This window comes from Bacillus rossius, chromosome 2 (genome assembly GCF_032445375.1).
Source record: "Bacillus rossius redtenbacheri isolate Brsri chromosome 2, Brsri_v3, whole genome shotgun sequence".
Taxonomy (NCBI): Eukaryota; Metazoa; Arthropoda; class Insecta; order Phasmatodea; family Bacillidae; genus Bacillus; species Bacillus rossius.
Window position 1 is genome coordinate 110,295,750 of NC_086331.1, and position 19,921 is coordinate 110,315,670.

General features: G+C 37.1%; 1 protein-coding gene across 3 annotated transcripts in view; it reads left to right on the forward strand.

Annotated features, from left to right (window-relative positions):
- LOC134528813 (putative inactive carboxylesterase 4) overlaps nt 1–19,921 on the forward strand; it is a 99,832-nt gene that overhangs the window by 36,321 nt on the left and 43,590 nt on the right. For 2 of the 3 annotated variants that reach the window (XM_063362476.1, XM_063362477.1), the window contains exons 8-10: nt 7,792–7,954; nt 9,029–9,222; nt 15,515–15,650. In XM_063362476.1, the coding sequence (XP_063218546.1) occupies nt 7,792–7,954; nt 9,029–9,222; nt 15,515–15,650 (493 nt within the window). The remainder of the gene's footprint in view (nt 1–7,791; nt 7,955–9,028; nt 9,223–15,514; nt 15,651–19,921) is intronic. The other variant, XM_063362478.1, reaches the window with a different exon arrangement.

Below are 19,921 nucleotides of genomic sequence, written 5' to 3' on the forward strand. Positions count from 1 at the left end.
CAACGTTAAAAATAGAAGCACCGACTACGAAAAGGCAGCACATTTGGAAGCACCGACTACGAAAAGGCAGCACATTTGGAAGCACCGACAACGAAAAGGCAGCACATTTGGCAGCACCGACAACGAAAAGGCAGCACATTTGGAAGCACCGACTACGAAAAGGCAGCACATTTGGAAGCACCGACTACGAAAAGGCAGCACATTTGGAAGCACCGACAACGAAAAGGCAGCACATTTGGAAGCACCGACAACGAAAATGGCAGCACATTTGGAAGCACCGACAACGAAAAGGCAGCACATTCTGGAAGCACCGACAACGAAAAGGCAGCACATTCGGAAGCACCGACAACGAAAAGGCAGCACATTTGGAAGCACCGACAACGAAAAGGCAGCACATTCGGAAGCACCGACAACGAAAAGGCAGCACATTTGGAAGCACCGCCAACGAAAAGGAAATGCATTTTGGATGCACCATCATAAAGACAGCGCATTTTGGAAGCACCATCGAATAAGGAAGCACATTTTGGAAGCACCATCGAATAAGGAATCACACTTGGAAGCTCTATCGAATAAGGAAGCACACTTGGAAGCTCCATCAACAAAAAAAAAGGCAAAAAGGAAGCACAAGTTACGAGATCTAAGTCTTAGTTAGAAATCAGAATACACGAAATAAAAACCTTAAATTTTTATAATTTAAATTATTTATTTCTTTACATTATACAAATGCAAGTAAAACAAGCCATTATTGTATGTAGCCAGCTTTCCTCAGTTCCTTGAGTATGAAGGATATTTCTTTGATGCACAAATAGTTTCCTGCACAAAGAGAACAATGTAGAAGTCTTAGCCGGTCAACCAATATGTTTGGATCTTTTCATGATGTGTAATCATTCTCTTCTACCACCATCTTCCTTGCACCTTTATAATAAATATTATGATCTCTGGTGTCTTCCGTTTTACCACCAACCTCAGGGTAACTTTCATGTTTGAGACGGTGATCATCACAAGCTTGATCAGATTTATTTAATATATCACGACGTTTCCACCGTTTCGGTCTCAGGACACCTCCACATTCTTCGATCTTGGCAGCTTTAGGTGTTTCATCATAGTCTATGTCTTTGTCAACAGCCTCAGAGTCACTGTAACAATCACTGTAGAAGGAATCGTCTTCACCCAATTTACCGTAATAATTCGATGTTGATGATGTCGAAGTGTCTTCATCGTCTTCATGCTTCCTTTTTAGGAGTCCATCATTTTTACAAAGTAGGAAAGATCTACTTGAATTCGGCTGGAATATATTCTCACTTTTCGCGTTAAGGATTCTTCCATTGTCTTCATTCTTCCGTAAATCACCAACCTCCTTCAATTTAAGTTCTTTGTCGAGATCGGAAGAGCCAAGAAGATTATTGTGATAATGCAGATCACTCTTCCTTAGGCTAGTAGATTCATCGTTGTCCTCTTGCTTGTACGCAGGCTTGGCGCTACAAGTTCTGCCATGTCTTTTTAGGCTCTCTCTCCGCGTAAACGACTTGCTACATCGAACACAACTTATCATATTGCGCAGAGGATTTTTAACACAGTCATTCTTCTCGTGTTGTCTTTTATTCTTTCTCAAGATAAACTCTTTACTGCAAAACTTACACCTATGTTCTTTCGATACAGCGTCAGATCCCAAATCGGAATTCATATTAGTTACTGAGACTAATGCCAGATACCAATTGAGTGTTTTAAATTAAATCCAATACTTAAATAGAAATTTTTTCATATTTCATCAGCGAGAATTAATATATCTCATGCAAAAGTACTTTATGCATGTAGTTCTGCTTTTCAACAACAGATGTCGCCACATGTTGCTTGCAGGTAAATAATATTTAGTTCTTTTATGCGGGATGCGGGATGCTCACTAACGATCGCAAAAGAAGGATGGCTTCGCTAGACTCCAAGGAAAAGGAAGTTCGTCTTGCATGTTGGTGCTCCACAGATGTCTCATGGTGTAATATTAATTTGACTGAGTAATGATATTTTTTTTAATTCCACCTGATAAAAATATTGCAAGTTTTGATTTAGTAGCAGAAATTATCGAATTAAATGTAACTCCAAATAAAATGACATGTCTCATTAGACAAAAAAAATCCATGCAGAGATAGATCTCTCACAAATAATCAGGAGCACTCGGTGAAAACCATCAGATGTATAGTCAGGAATAATCAGAAAAACTTGGAGAAAGCCATCAATATAATAACAAGAATAATCAGGAGCACACGGAGAAAACTACCATAATATTGTCAAGAATAATCAGGAGCACACGGATAAATCCACCATAATACTGTCAAGAATAAATGGGAGCACACGGAGAAAACCACCATAATATTGACAAGAATAATCAGGAGCACACGGAGAAAACCGCCACAAGTTTTCTTTGTTATCATAAAATTTCAGAAAAAAATAAATAATAAAAATAAATAAATAAAAAATTTAAAAAAATGAAATAAAAAAATACATAAAATTCTGGCTTGTACTAGAACTATATCTTTGCTCAACAATGAGAAGTTCACAAGCTAGCAGAATCTATTTATGTATTTTTTTATTTCATTTTTTTAAATTTTTTATTTATTTATTTTTATTATTTATTTTTTTCTGAAATTTTATGATATCAAAGAAAACTTGTGGCGGTTTTCTCCGTGTGCTCCTGATTATTCTTGTCAATATTATGGTGGTTTTCTCCGTGTGCTCCCGTTTATTCTTGACAGTATTATGGTGGATTTATCCGTGTGCTCCTGATTATTCTTGACAATATTATGGTAGTTTTCTCCGTGTGCTCCTGATTATTCTTGTTATTATATTGATGGCTTTCTCCAAGTTTTTCTGATTATTCCTGACTATACATCTGATGGTTTTCACCGAGTGCTCCTGATTATTTGTGAGAGATCTATCTCTGCATGGATTTTTTTTGTCTAATGAGACATGTCATTTTATTTGGAGTTACATTTAATTCGATAATTTCTGCTACTAAATCAAAACTTGCAATATTTTTATCAGGTGGAATTTAAAAAAAATATCATTACTCAGTCAAATTAATATTACACCATGAGACATCTGTGGAGCACCAACATGCAAGACGAACTTCCTTTTCCTTGGAGTCTAGCGAAGCCATCCTTCTTTTGCGATCGTTAGTGAGCATCCCGCATCCCGCATAAAAGAACTAAATATTATTTACCTGCAAGCAACATGTGGCGACATCTGTTGTTGAAAAGCAGAACTACATGCATAAAGTACTTTTGCATGAGATATATTAATTCTCGCTGATGAAATATGAAAAAATTTCTATTTAAGTATTGGATTTAATTTAAAACACTCAATTGGTATCTGGCATTAGTCTCAGTAACTAATATGAATTCCGATTTGGGATCTGACGCTGTATCGAAAGAACATAGGTGTAAGTTTTGCAGTAAAGAGTTTATCTTGAGAAAGAATAAAAGACAACACGAGAAGAATGACTGTGTTAAAAATCCTCTGCGCAATATGATAAGTTGTGTTCGATGTAGCAAGTCGTTTACGCGGAGAGAGAGCCTAAAAAGACATGGCAGAACTTGTAGCGCCAAGCCTGCGTACAAGCAAGAGGACAACGATGAATCTACTAGCCTAAGGAAGAGTGATCTGCATTATCACAATAATCTTCTTGGCTCTTCCGATCTCGACAAAGAACTTAAATTGAAGGAGGTTGATGATTTACGGAAGAATGAAGACAATGGAAGAATCCTTAACGTGAAAAGTGAGAATATATTCCAGCCGAATTCAAGTAGATCTTTCCTACTTTGTAAAAATGATGGACTCCTAAAAAGGAAGCATGAAGACGATGAAGACACTTCGACATCATCAACATCGAATTATTACGGTAAATTGGGTGAAGACGATTCCTTCTACAGTGATTGTTACAGTGACTCTGAGGCTGTTGACAAAGACATAGACTATGATGAAACACCTAAAGCTGCCAAGATCGAAGAATGTGGAGGTGTCCTGAGACCGAAACGGTGGAAACGTCGTGATATATTAAATAAATCTGATCAAGCATGTGATGATCACCGTCTCAAACATGAAAGTTACCCTGAGGTTGGTGGTAAAACGGAAGACACCAGAGATCATAATATTTATTATAAAGGTGCAAGGAAGATGGTGGTAGAAGAGAATGATTACACATCATGGAAAGATCCAAACATATTGGTTGACCGGCTAAGACTTCTACATGGTTCGCTTTGTGCAGGAAACTATTTGTGCATCAAAGAAATATCCTTCATACTCAAGGAACTGAGGAAAGCTGGCTACATACAATAATGGCTTGTTTTACTTGCATTTGTATAATGTAAAGAAATAAATAATTTAAATTATAAAAATTTAAGGTTTTTATTTCGTGTATTCTGATTTCTAACTAAGACTTAGATCTCGTAACTTGTGCTTCCTTTTTGCCTTTTTTTTTTGTTGATGGAGCTTCCAAGTGTGCTTCCTTATTCGATGGAGCTTCCAAGTGTGATTCATTCGATGGTGCTTCCAAAATGTGCTTCCTTATTCGATGGTGCTTCCAAAATGCGCTGTCGTTATGATGGTGCATCCAAAATGCATTGCCTTTTCGTTGGCGGTGCTTCCAAATGTGCTGCCTTTTCGTTGTCGGTGCTTCCGAATGTGCTGCCTTTTCGTTGTCGGTGCTTCCAAATGTGCTGTCTTTTCGTTGTCGGTGCTTCCGAATGTGCTGCCTTTTCGTTGTCGGTGCTTCCAAATGTGCTGCCTTTTCGTTGTCGGTGCTTCCAAATGTGCTGCCTTTTCGTTGTCGGTGCTTCCGAATGTGCTGCCTTTTCGTTGTCGGTGCTTCCAAATGTGCTGCCTTTTCGTTGTCGGTGCTTCCAAATGTGCTGCCTTTTCGTTGTCGGTGCTTCCGAATGTGCTGCCTTTTCGTTGTCGGTGCTTCCGAATGTGCTGCCTTTTCGTTGTCGGTGCTTCCAGAATGTGCTGCCTTTTCGTTGTCGGTGCTTCCAAATGTGCTGCCATTTTCGTTGTCGGTGCTTCCAAATGTGCTGCCTTTTCGTTGTCGGTGCTTCCAAATGTGCTGCCTTTTCGTAGTCGGTGCTTCCAAATGTGCTGCCTTTTCGTAGTCGGTGCTTCCAAATGTGCTGCCTTTTCGTTGTCGGTGCTGCCAAATGTGCTGCCTTTTCGTTGTCGGTGCTTCCAAATGTGCTGCCTTTTCGTAGTCGGTGCTTCCAAATGTGCTGCCTTTTCGTAGTCGGTGCTTCTATTTTTAACGTTGTTTTGACTCTAGTATTATTGTAGATGGTTCTTGATTTGACTAGCGTATTATTCCATACGGTGCATGTATATAAGCGAGTCCTAGACAGCAGGACGCTCAGTTTGTTACTGGCGACGGTGGTGTAGGGATCACCTAGTTTGTTTCTTCTGGTGCATAAGTCGTGTAATTGCCTGTTCTTGAGACTTCGATGGCATCTTTACCGACTTTAACGTCGTACTCGATGGAGGATGTATCATCGACTACGGGAACCATGACGTCAGCGCCGACGATGTTGGAGCAGATCCCGTTGGCAACGCCTCTGACAACACTGGAGGAGACTTCGATATGTGCTGTTCCACCATCAGCTGAAGTTTCATCAACATTGTATACTTCAATTAATGAAGAGCGTACTTCGCATCAGTGCAAATACTGTGGTGCATCATTTACTATCACCTCAAATGCTCGCAGACATGAAAGAAGCGGTTGTTCTAATAATGTTCAAAGAATACAATTTCAGTGCAATAAGTGCAATAAACTAATTTCACGTATCGATAGCTTACATCGTCATTATAAAAAATGCTCCGAGACGTATAATGAACATGGTTATTGATTTGACTCATGTGTTGTACCGGCTAATGAGACTATATAAGTGATTTGAACTTCAGTCCGTCTCTAGCTGCGGTGATGACCGGATCGGATAGACATTTAAAGTCATGTAAAAGGCTTAGTCCGTACAATAAGAAGACTGTTTGAATCGAGGAATCCAAAAGGCTTTGTTAATTTGTCAGTGTTTTTTTTGTACTTGTAGTAGTGTATTGAATTTATGTAATAAAATTTTTTTAAAAGAACTTGTGGTGTTTTTATTTTCTCACACCTAGCACTTTTTTAGTATTTTTTTTAAATTAAAGTTGTTTTGTATCGGCCAGGGATCGAACCAAGGACCTAAGTCGATCCAATCAATCATTATATGGATTACAAATTTATTTAATGAATTTTGAACATGGTTTATGGAAATTATTATTTTTTTTACATAAAATTAAACATTATTGCATCGATCTCGGATCGAACCAAGGACTGGAGCGGATCGAATCGATATGTAAGTTAATGAGTGATTTTTTTTATGAATTTTGGATTTTTTCCCGCTTTTCTAGCTACATTATTACATGATTTCAAGATGGCGGCCGAATTTCAAGATGGCGGGGGCACCTCGGTAATAAATGATTACTGCACTGTAGCGGGTTAGAATAAAATTAACCAGATGGAAATGTACTCTATAATATGAGTACACGCGCAAGATGGTGTACTCCAGCAGGTGGTCGCTCCTGGTAGCATGTACTGAACATAAAATGTCGGATCCATGATGGTCGACAAGGACAAAGTCAAATTTCAAGGACAAAGTCCAATTTCAAGGTCAAGGTCAAATTTCAAGGTCAAGGTCAAATTTCAAGGTCAAGGTCAAATTTCAAGGTCAATGTCAAATTTCAAGGTCAAGGTCAAATTTCAAGGTCAAGGTCAAATTTCAAGGTCAAGGTCAAAGTTCAAGGTCACAGTCAAAGTTCAAGGTCAAGGTCAAAGGTTTGGTAACCAGATAATTATACTACATGGTATCGACACACTCTAGCAGACGAAAACAAGATGGTGCTCTCCAGCGGATGAAGCCAAGATGGCGGACATGATGTCATACCAGTTGATGATATATACCTTGTACTGGTGGTGGTAGATCAGTCTAGGTAGCTTTCATGGAGGAAGGATCGACAATTTACTCTCGTCGGGAATCGAACCGAGGACGTACAACGATATAATCAAACGGAATTCAAATACGTTAATTTTTTGATAAATTTTGGAATTTTTTTCATTAAAATCGGATAGTAAATAAAGATTTTCAAGATGGCGTCCAAATTTCAAGATGGCGGACATGACATCATACTAGGTGACGATATATATGCTTTGAAAAAGTGGTGGGAGTCAGTCTGCCTGCAACCACCATTGAGGAAGGATCGGTCGCCATTTTTATTTTTTTTTGCACTCGTCGGGTTCGAACCGAGGACTCCAAACTCCGTGTACTAAAAGTATATTTTTTATAAGTATTTTATTAAAATTTTATTAAATGGATTTTTTAATAAATTTTAAAAAAAATTTCATTAAAATCGGATAATAAATAAAAAAGTTAAAGATGGCGGCCGTAACGGAAGTTGCAACGGTGACGTCATAATTCAAAATGGCGGATAACACAATGCCGGAATTTTCGAGAACACAATGACGTCATCCAAAATGGCGGATCCAAGATGGCGGATCCAAAATGGCTGCCGTGATCTACTTGTCCCGTTACGTTATGTCCCGTTACGTTATGTCCCGTTACGCTATGTCCCGTTACACTCCTCCAAGATGGCCGCCGTGACGTCACAATGTAAACAATCTTCAATCCTCAGCCAGAAGCCAGTCCTCGGCGCCCCTATTATATACTACTCCCTCCATACCTTCTTAAAACGCGTGATGATCGGTTTTTGTGCTGTGTGCAGGGCGGCCTGGGGCGGGCAGCCTTGTTGCCTGTGGTTGACTCATTCCTGCCACTCGCCGACCAATACCTGACCCGTCACCCACGCGATGCCCTTCACAGTGGCGACTACAGACCTGTGCCAGTGCTCAGCGGCATCGCCAGTCTGGACGGCAGTCTTGTTCTTGGTATGTGTCGGCTATGAAAGGTCTCAGTTTATGGAAAAACTATTTCATTAACTGGGGAGACATTCTTTCCCTTCCTAATCCTTTATCTGCTAACAAAAACTGTGTTTCTGCCAAAAAAAAATATAGTTCTTCATGTGACGTTATCTTAAAGTAGTGTTTTTGCTACATATCAAAACTGTGTCTGAAACATTTGTACTATATTAGTATTTTGAGGAACTAAAAGCACCCTAGACTTACATTTTAGCTAAACAAATGCTATAAAAATTCCACTTCGGCATTTCACATTAGTTCGGCATTTTTATATTATTTTTAAAGTTTTATGTAGTCAACAATATTGTAGACTTCATGATTATCACAAGTAATTTGCGAAAGTAAAATTGGTATATTTTTTTTCCTAAAAAGTAAAATATGTATATTTAATCAATATATTTACAATGTTTTATTAATGGTTGTACCATAAAACAAACAATATTTTATTTAAAAATATTCTTAGACATATTTTAACGGAATTGAAAATAAGTGAAATGATTTTTAAAATAAGTACGGGATCTCCGGTCTTTTCGTTCCTCGGATCTCGTCTCTGGGCGATGATGCTTGGTATGCATCCAAGAGCTTCCATACGCGATAATTCTCACACTGATCTCCAAAATGATGGCACGTGCAGTTGCCGCTTCTAGCTGCACACTGCGGCATAGAACACTAAGCATACACTTCTGACCCTGACTTTCCTGCACACAACATGCTCCCTGTCTCTACGCCTGCGGCGTGAATGTATCATGGATATGAAGTTGCGTGGGACATTGAAACTTGGGGAATGTGAAAGATGAAGAGAGGAGCTTTGATCCAACCACAATTTATATCATGGTGGCAGAGGCTATATTTTATTAAGGATTTAATTCTATGTATAATCCAGTCAAAATATGAAGTAGCAATTGAATTATTAGAAAATCTACACATATTCACAAAAGAGTTTCATATCAAGAAATGAAATCGTTATCATGTATAACTTTAATTTAATTATGTTTGACAACATTTTATTTCTAAAAGTCATAGACACACACATTTAATTTCTAGATGAAAAAGAAGACCTGGCTACCCAGAGTTACCAAGAACTGCAACGATTCTTCTCAGAATCAGCTGTGCCAGCCATAGTAGAAAAATATGGCTTCATAAATCATATTCAAGTTATTCAAGATATATTAAAATGGAGATATGTAGAAAAAGCCAAAGCAGGTGATGTTACATCTCTACTGTCATCAATGTTGGAGGTATTTATGGTTAATTTGCTAGTTCTGTCATTAACTGTTGATGCTCTTTATATAAATGTAGGCCTACATACACATTTTTAAAATTTATTTTACAAGCGATAATGTTAGTGGATAGCAACAATTAACTAATTTTAAAGACAATATAAACTTTTTAGAATAAATTTTTTAAGAATAAATTATACATCAAAATATGTTTCTATTAAAAATTGTGATCATATTCCATTTAATATTACTGTATACAATGAGAAATAAAAGTTAACACATAGATATAATGGGTATGTTATAACACATTTTCATCTAAAACCTTATTTTTACCTCTCAAATAATAGTTGACTTATTTTTTGCTCCTATTTATTTATCGTAAAATGAAAAACCTCATATAAACATTATAAATATATATAACAGGAAATTTCGTGGATTCATGCAAACATGTAGATATACCATAGCATTGCTTTGATAATTGAATCACAATTATTCCGCTACTCCTCTCTACAGCTGCGCACCAGTCAGCTATCGCTAAGCAGTAGAGAGACTGAATTCATCAATCACTCAGAAGCAGGGGAATGTCTATATAAGAAATCAGCCAATAGGGAAGCATGTGAGGCTATGCTAAGCATAGGACTGTGAATTTTAGCATGTCACCGAATGAATCCACGAAATTTAGGACCTATATGTATGTGAATATATAGTATACTGCAATAAAAGTTTTAATCATTTCCCACCGGCGTCTTGGAATCGAGTTCCCCACTCCAGAACGTTGCACTTTTCGATACGGAGGCATAGCCAAGTGCTCCATACATGAATGTTACGCTTTTCGTTATGAATGCATAGACATCGAGTGCCCGCCCTCCCAAACGTTGAATTCTTCGTTACTGTGGCATTACCATAGATTGCCTCACTCCTGACAGTTGCACTTTTTGTTACGGTGGAATCTCTATCGAGCCCCCCACTCCTGAGTTACACCTTTCGATGGTTTGTAGAACGGAATCTTGTTTTCGTTTGCTGGAGGTCGCCATTTTATACGACATAATTTCCGCCAAATTGTTTTCGTCTGCTGGAGCTCGCCATCTTGGATGATGTAATTTTCACCATCTTTGTTTCTGCAGTTGTTTACACCACAAGATGAACAAAAAGGGAAACCCATTTTAACCCATACAATGCCAGGCAAACAAATTCAACCAATTATCAGAGTAACCATTCACAAAACAATCAGAAACCCTTCTGTAGGTATTTAAAAAAAAACATGGCCATGTCATCAAACTGTGCCATGCTAAATGTAAACACCAAAACAATTTCATGCCAAAAACATGTAAACTGGTGGCTAGAAAAAAAATTCTGCACCTTCTCACCCACAGCCCCTTAAGAGCTTTTTGTTCGTTAACAATGTAAATACATACAACAAATGTGCTCAGCACAATAAACAAAATATTCCCACACCTTAATATAAGACTAGACAATTCTAATAACAGTAGATAAAAACCACAAGGCATGAAAAAAAATCATTCAAAACAGCTAAGATTCCACCTGTTACCCTGAATCCAGTGTCAGCCACTGGGCAATATAAAACATGTATATGTCCCAAACTTGAAGATACATGAAAATGTAATAACATTTTTCGAAAAATTCAAACAGTGTTGCTAATACAATAATTGGTATCAATGAGATACCAGCTCTAATCATACTGGTTCAGATCAAGGGTTTATTTCAGGGTCCATGTTTCGAAAATTGCAGCAAAGTAATTTAGTGAAGAAAATCGAATCAACAAACTTAAAATGTTTTACAGCCTCTGAACACGCACTGAACATAGAGAGTGCAGCTGCGATGAGAGTCAAAACTGATGTATTTCTTGGCACTTCCCATTTTTAGTTTGTGATAGTTTATCCACATACACAATTTTAAGCTCAAATTTTATTGCTAAAATGGATCTAGTAATCGATTTACAAGCAGGGAATTTTTAATGTAAATTTAATAAGCAGTTTTTCATGCCCTTTGTAGTGCTCATGGTAATGTCACCCACCACATTACTGACAAATGCTGATGATGGAAATAACTTACTTTTGGACCATCTCAAACTAGATAAACAATTTTCAATAATAAATTTATGCAGTAAATTTTCCAATGTTTTAACTAAGATATTGGGACGCACCCATCTTATCGAATATGACCAGGCGCGTAGGAACCGGGGGGGCGACCCAGGCGACTGCCCGGCCATAACATTTCATGGCCGGGCAAAGTGATGGTTTTGCCCGGCCATTGCATCAGATGAACAAGAGGCATTGTCTTCATTGCAATGCTAAGTGGTTTTGTGGGATTTTCTTGTCTGTGCGTTACTTTATTCTTAAAATAAATTAAGACTTTTCGATAAGTGTACAGGCACAATAAATACGGCAACTCTTCTTGTTTTCTTCTAAATATTCACGTTTCACAGTGCTGATAGCGGAAATATTATTGTGGGATATAAGACCAGTTTCCGCTCGTTGCAGTAGCTTACGCTCCGTTTTTGTCCACCCTTGTCTACCTGACCTTCAGACCCTTGCATTCAGCCCGCCTCGTTTCTACCTAACGGTAACGACCTGACGTGCAGAGCGCTTTCCACGTCAGTCATCATTCAACAGCTGTACATCTTGCTTTTAAGTCCAAGAAACTTTGTGAGCCGTACTAGATAACTCTTTAAAATAAACTTATTTATCTGTAGTATCGTGAGTGAGAAGTGCGGAATGGCAGTGATGAAAAACATTTAGGGTTTAAAGAGAACATTTATAACAGTATTTTAATTTTTGCGGCGTACAATGACTCAGAAAAGCATCAACTTTTTCTTCAACAACCGTTCTGCACAGTCCTGCAGTTCATCACAACCACCGCCTGAAAAGCAGTGCACATTAGGCTGTAATGCTTGTGAAGACAAAGATCCTAAAGAAGAGTTGGATTCCTTTAACTCAGGTATTACTTTTGAACAGTTTAGACTGAGACGAATTTTTACATGATCCCGAAAACCATATGTAATATACCTATTTAACATTAAAGTTTAGTATGTCGGTACATTATTTTTTTCCGCTCGTCGCTCGTGATTATTCCATTGAGTAATAAAAAAATTTCTTTGAATCTACAAATCATTGAACAAGAATTTATCAAGCAGATTTGCAGTTATTTTTAAGCATCTTCACTCGCCTATTCTGTGGGGTTCGCATTTTAAACTTATTCTTAAGTTAGATTCATAATAACATATGACATTGGCGTACAGCCAATCAGATGGCTATGTAACTTTTTCCCGTACATGCCGTTGCCTTGTTTATTCTTTTACCACATTTCCAGAACGTTAATTTTCGGGAAAATAAGATTTTTTAACATTCAGTTTAAAAAATAACTCGCCATGCAGTGAGTTTGTCTTTCTACAGTTCATTTCACACTTATGTTTTTGAGCAGAGTGGGCTGGAACAACTATGTGAACTCGAAAGGCTCATGATGAATTCACTTCAAGGAAGGGTACCTACACAAGTTGAATTAAGCACAATACTCGGTGTCTTTACCGAAGATTTAAATTTAGACAGTCTCCCTACACAGTTGCAGCTATTGAAGAATCTTCCTGGAAATGTCCCCGATACTTGTGCAGCATTCGCAGAAAAGTTGGGTAAAGAGAGTGATACGACCCGTGCTTTGCTCGATCAAGTAACTCGACTCATGATACTCATCATGACTGTGCCTGCTCCAGCCGCATCTGCAGAGCGTTCATTTAGTGCACTTCGTCGTTTGAAGACATACTTGCGATCTTCAATGTCCCAAAGACGTCTCACTCATTTGACTTTGCTTCATATCCATAGTGATAAAACTGCATCAATATACATCAAGTCGGTTATGAAAGAATTTGTCTGCTGCAAGGACACGAGAAAGAGCGTTTTTGGTAAAGTTTAATTTTTCTGTTGCTACTCATCAAAACATGAAGTCTGGGTGCTGTAATAATTCTTTCCTTTACATCAAAACTTGTGATGCCATTTCTAGTAGCTGTGTAGTTGTCAATGAAAAAATACGGATTGTTCGTACAAATAATTCTGAGAATTTTGAGAATATTTTTATGTATTGTAAATTAAATTATGAACATAAAAATGATATGATAGTAACATCTCGAACGGCTCACTATTCCGAGTTTTGTTATATTTTGATTTGACTTTATCAATTTTGTCATATAACTTATCATAAGATATTTAGATTTTCAGATTTATTAATGGTAAAGCAGTTTTTCTGTCACGTTTCAAATTAATATTCAGTGGACACTAGGTACACCATATGCTTGTGTCAATAAATTCTGAATATTGACATCATCTAAGAATATTTAATTAAAGGTGTGTAACATTAAGAGTTCTCCTGTCTTGATATTCAAATGAATTCACTTAAGATTGGGCAATGAGTGGGATAATGACGTCTTTGTTAAATTGTTTACTCAAGACTCAGCCTCACTTAAATATTTGATTATAGCTTGTTTTGATTATTGCAGTTGTTTGTTAGCACATATTAAGAAAATGTAGCTTTAGCTATATAATGTTGGCAAAATATATTAGGTATCTCACACTACAAATATTAATCTTCAACCACCGTCATGTAATTATGATGCAATTAGTCAAACATATTTTTAATTATAAATACATCTTTGCCTTTTCTACAGCTCTAGATAACTTGATGATATCTGGTAACTAAATTTGAAGGTGCTTGTAATTTATGTACTCTGTGCAGTGGGAAAATTCAACAAAATGCCTTTAAAATGAATTCTACGAGGCGAAAACTGAAAAGTGAACTGTTTTGTGATGCCGAGCATTAAGTAAATTTGTTATTAAAAAAAGTTAAAATTTCTGATAGTATTACATTCTATTTTTATGTAGGTACGAAAGATGCTTAAATAGCACCATTTTGCTCCTTAGAATACAATTTTTTTTTCTACCGGGGGAGAGCCCCCGGACACCCCCTTTGTTAAATCCACCACTTATTATGATACTCTCCTTTGCCTCCCCATTAAATATTTGCTTCCTACGCGCCTGACCAACATGATTATCTAGGCCTACAACCCGCGATAATTAACAAACCACTTGTGCTCCCAAGAGACCTGGCCAAAGGAAGGGGATGGAAGGAGAAACACACAAAGGAGTAAGGAGAAAAAAAAAACGTGAGCTGGCGCACGCCGATGACTTACGGCGGGCTCTTCAACTGAAAGGGACGATCGTCGCGTGAGCTTAGATTACAAGCTCAGAAAATAAATGCTCAAAGAGAATAGAACTCCTTTAGTATTTGTGGAGCTGTGAGAAGTCGTACATCGGCGAGCTAACTCGTATTCACTGGCACGTTTTCCATACGATCTGCCTTCTGCATACATTCTAAATCGGTTAACAAACTGGGGGGTCAAGGTCATCTAAGATTGCAAGATGGCGTTACACCCAAAATGGTGGCTGTAACTAAAAGTGCAACATTGATGTCACAAATTCAAAATGGTGGATCCAAGATGGCGGAATGATCCTGCATCCCGTCGATTAGCATGCACTAGAGCCGTGTGAGCATGTCAGTTAGCATGCTATAGAGTAACGTGAGCATGTCGATTAGCATGCTCTAGAGCGGCGGTTCCCAAAAGGCGTTCCGGGGAACCCTGGGGTTCCGTGGCAGGGCCACAGGGGTTCCGTGAGTCAGGACAAATTTCATAAAAAGCAGACACAATTATTGTCAAATAATTTTCTTTGAAGGAGTTGGGGTTCCGCCAAAAGCAATTGGGAATCGCTGCTCTAGAGTGGTGTAAGCATGTCGTTAGCACGCTCTAGAGCACTATACAGAGGTCTGGCTGAATGTTTTGAGTATTCGTTTAAACTTCCTCTATTTATTGTTAGACATAAGGCAGAATGTGAATATTCTCAAAAAAAAAATTAATAACCACACATTTTTCATAATTTATGAATATGACCAAGAAATATTGCAATATTAGTTTGTGTAAGTTAAATATGCTAATTCTTATAAAATAATGAATTTTACATATAGTATTAACATAAATGAAATATAGAATTTTTTTTATAATAACTAAATAAACTATTATAACATTTCTTATAAGATTGAGAAACTTTATTCAATATTCTGTATTTCACTAGAGCCATGATAGTCTACCTCTTAATAATATTTTCTCATGACTTACGATCTTAGCTTGTGTTTTAAATGTTGGTGCATAACATTTCCAATAACATTTATTTACATAAATAATTCTTATTGTCTGTCTACATATTGTCATTAATTCTAATATATTTTAACTAAGAATTTTTTTTTCTAGTTCTACACGGATGCTAAGTTCGTGGTACCACATTTTCAACAACTAATGTTACTTGCTCTTTCACCAGAGCCATTGTATGCATACATATTTGATCAGTCAACGATTCGCCTACTTAGAAATAATTTTAACATATCAGGTATGTATCATATGTTTGCTTGATAACTAATCAAAAATCAATCTTCATATAATTTTAAATATTTTGAACATGTTACATTTTTATTTCTGGATTTCGAATGGGTTTATTTTAATATAAGTTGCGACAGACGTGTGCGGTAGGGTCTCTTGGGACCAGGGGGCAGGCAAGCGGCCGACAAGTTTCGACGGCTACTGCGCATGACGTCATCTGGCGGCCAACTGGCTTGTCTCTCCGCTCGGCCAACACGCTCGGCCCCTATTCAGCCAGCTACTGTGGTTTATTTTACCTCATTGGTGACAGCGGAATGTACAATGTTGAACCGGCCGACAACGTTGCGAACTATCACAAATACATTTTTTACTTAATTAATTCAATTATACATATGAGTTTTTCTGAAGTAGTTAGAACTTGCATTAACATGTAGGCCAGTCAAACGTGTTACAAAAATTACTTACCAAAGTAGAACTTTATAGTAAACAAAAAAAATTATGAAAGAAGTATACATTTATGAAACACAATTTTTTTTATTTGAACACAACAATACCTGGGAAACATAAAAAAATTAACAAAAATATTTATTATTTTCGACATATGCATTCTCACGGAACAAGATAATGCATTCAAAAATTTTTACTACACAAAACATAAAGTTTATGTTTAACTCCGTAGAAACCTTGACAGCCTATGTGAAAGTAGTGTACCGTTTTCAACAAAATTAGTTAATAAATTTTTTCATTTTGATTATTTCTTTCCTCTTCTTGTCCTTTTCATTTTTGTTCTTTATATTCAAATGCTTGATGCGTATATACGTCCTTGTCCTTACGAAGCAGTGAACAACTTTAAAAGGTAAGGTATTCCCTATTTCTTTCATAATTACACCTGTCAAAACATCAAATATATTTTTATCAGTGGAAAATAGTGGACCATGAAAATCGTTGAAACATTTTTCTGCGACAGAAATTTTTTCAAGAAATTCATTTTCGGGATTTACTAAGCCTCCAGCAGATTGTGTAGCAATAAAAGAATTTTCCGTTGTCAATTTCACAGAGCCGAGCTCAGGATGTGCATTTCTGAAGCGGTGAGCAACGTAGCCTGCAATGTATTTTAACCCTTCGTTCCTTATCGAATGTTCCGTCAATTCAGAATGTCCATTGTGTTCGAAAGGAAATTCCTCTACACAGTCACTTGCAGCTAAAGTTTCCATTTGCAGCTTTGATGCTACGTCAAATTCTCTTTGAAGTAATAAGTTGTTACGTTCACCCACATATTTTTCTCCTTCGCAAACATGAGATGCGACCTCAAGCAAGCACGATTCTTCAGGTCTCTCATTGGTATTTTGTTTCTCAGAAAAAACTGCAGCAGAATGCTTACCAAATACATAGTTTCTTAGCCTGTATTTAAACTCTACTGGTGATGGATGTGTATTTTGATGGCCCATTCCTCTGATATATGAAAAAAAGCATTCTAATACATCTTGATTAAGTTTAACAGTCGTGATGTACCGAACGTTCAGTGACTTATTTAAGTAGGCGAATAAATCTTTCAAAGATTGATTGTTTATCTGAATTCCTTTCTGAAAAGGCAATTTATGTTTCCCACCTATAACTCTCAGCAGTTCGATTGTGTTTGTCATTTCACATAAAATCTTATCCTGATGAACCAAACCTTTCCCGTATGCAGTTTGTGGAACAGAAGAATTAAAAATGTCAAACCAGTCATTAAATAATTTGAGAAAATTTGATGTTGGGATCACACTAGTGTCAGGTTCAATAAGGTTATTAGCATGTGCATACTTCAGTGAATACGAAACCGTGTTTGAAAATAATTGTGCAGCAATTTTGACTTTCTGCCTTCCACTCCCTTGGACATCAAGATGATTTTGGGTCAGTTTCGGTGCTAATTTTAGATCATGTGTTGATTTGCACAGTAGCTTTTCAATAGATGTTTTATCAATAACTTCTGACTGAAGGACGTAGCCTTTATCAATGAAATGATTTCGTGCTAGTTTTAATAAATGTGGCGCATCATGAAAAACATAAACTAGCCTGGTGCTATCATGAGGGTTTTTAAATGATGTGTTGATAGGAGATATGCCGAGTTGCTTCCAAACAGCTAGATTACCTCCTCCCATGTCGCTTACTGCCGCGCAAACTTTGTAACCGCTTTCTTCTAAACACACGATCACTTTCTTCAGTGTTGTTTCAGACATGGGTTCGTCAAAATTATAGTAAATAGGTTGTTTCCAGTTACTCAAGAGGCCACGAGCCATTGCAACTTGTACGTAATTGTAAGGACCTAGAATCTGTTGCTCTTTCCTGTCCATACATATCTGATTACTAATTTTCATCTCATCGAAAGAAATGACAGTGACTTTATCAAAATCTCCAAGTTCCCTGCTCTTGCATTTCATCAAAGCCACAACATCGTATAAAATGCCCGTGTTACAATCTAACTGCGAAGCCCACTTCCGTAGAGTACTTAAATCAGGTAATGGAAATTTAAGCTTGTTTCTAAGGTATCGATATGCTTTCGCACTTACACTCTTCAAAGAAATGGCAGCAGCAATATCGTCTGCAGACCAACAAATCCTTCGTTTCTTATTCTGTAAAATCAAACGAATCTGTCCCGGAGTGAAAAATCTCCCTAACACTTCCTGCACTTTAATATTAGAATCAGTGTGCAGTGTTTTAATTGCTTCCATTTCTTCCTTCAGAGATGTCTTCTCTTTTTCTAATTCTTCATTTTTAATCAAAGTTTCTTTTACCTGTGATTCCAGTTCTCGAATCCTATCGTGAAGTTTTCGAACATCATCCTCGGAACCAACAGGAGGCGAGTCTTGGCAGGCAGTAGAGACAGGCGGCAGTGATTCATGCTCTTCGGTGTTCGGACTCAGCCTGTAAAAACCAAGTGTTGACAAATGAAATTTCATTGTATTGAATTTTATTTACAAACATATTAGAGCTATTGAAATTCATTAATGCTATATTATATGTATTATTTTTCAAAACTTATATTATACTTTAATAGGACTAACATTATCTCAACAGTATATAGACCTACAATACAATATGGGAAAATTCTAAACATTTATACTTCAGAATTTTAAGGTTATATATAAGCCTAATTCAAAAGTTAATTCACTTTGTAAGGGAATTTGCACGAGAATAAAATATACAGCAACGATAAAGAAATACGTAATTATAGGCGGTTAAATTTAGCAGAGTAATTCATTTGTGGGTTTCACAGAATTAATACGAGTGAAAATTAAATAATTAAATTATCACGATGATATAAAAGCATGTAAAAAATAAAAAAAATAATTTTCTCGGAAATTTTATTTGTTAAATAAAAACAGAACGCAAGCCAGCAAAAAATACCCATAAACATGTTTTATACAGATATATATAAAATGTGTTCTTCATCATTTAAAATCGCTCTGCATGTTAAATTAATGTAACTACTACGACAGATTAATGCTAGTATACAGATTTTAATTACTACTCACTCTGTTGTTCTGTTTGCATGTAATAGAATTTCCCTTACTAAGTTCTTCCTTGTTCTGATATTCTGTCTTTCAGTTCTATTTAACTGTACAGTGCAGGTAACGTTTGGAAGCTTCAAGTTAGGCACTGCGTCCTTCTTTAATTTTCGAGTTTTCACCGGTGAGTAATTTAGCAGTTTCTCTCGTAAGCTTTTGTAGAAGCACTCTTAGCTAAAATGAGCTGAACATACTCGTGCTGAAAACGAACAAAACACGTACATAGATTATTGACAACATAGAAACTTTTTAATTCTCGTGTAAACAATATTAAAAGTGGTGTATTATAATATGACTTACCGGTTTTGACATTAATTACATCTGCCCTTCGACAGCAGTTTATCCATAACTTCTGAATTTCAGAGCAAGTAGGAAAACGAAAGTATTTCACACTTTTATTTCGCCTACTGCTAATGTTGCACCCAAAGACAGAGCAGTATGCCATGGTTTCTAAATAAAGTCTTGCATATATGTGAGTTGAATTATAACTTATAATAAACTAATACAAATAATATTATATATAAGTATATTTAAAACCGCTGCCGTCTCCTAAACATTTGACGAGGTCAATCACAGACAATGGCGTACCAAGAGCGGCAAACAACTTCCTGGTAAACACGTGCAGCGCTGCTCGTCCGGCCCGCGCCCGCCCCTCCAGGCGCATGGCCTGGCCGCCAGGTGACGTCAGAGGCCTAGGAGTGGAGGGAGGGAAGATGCGCATGCCCTTACCTCC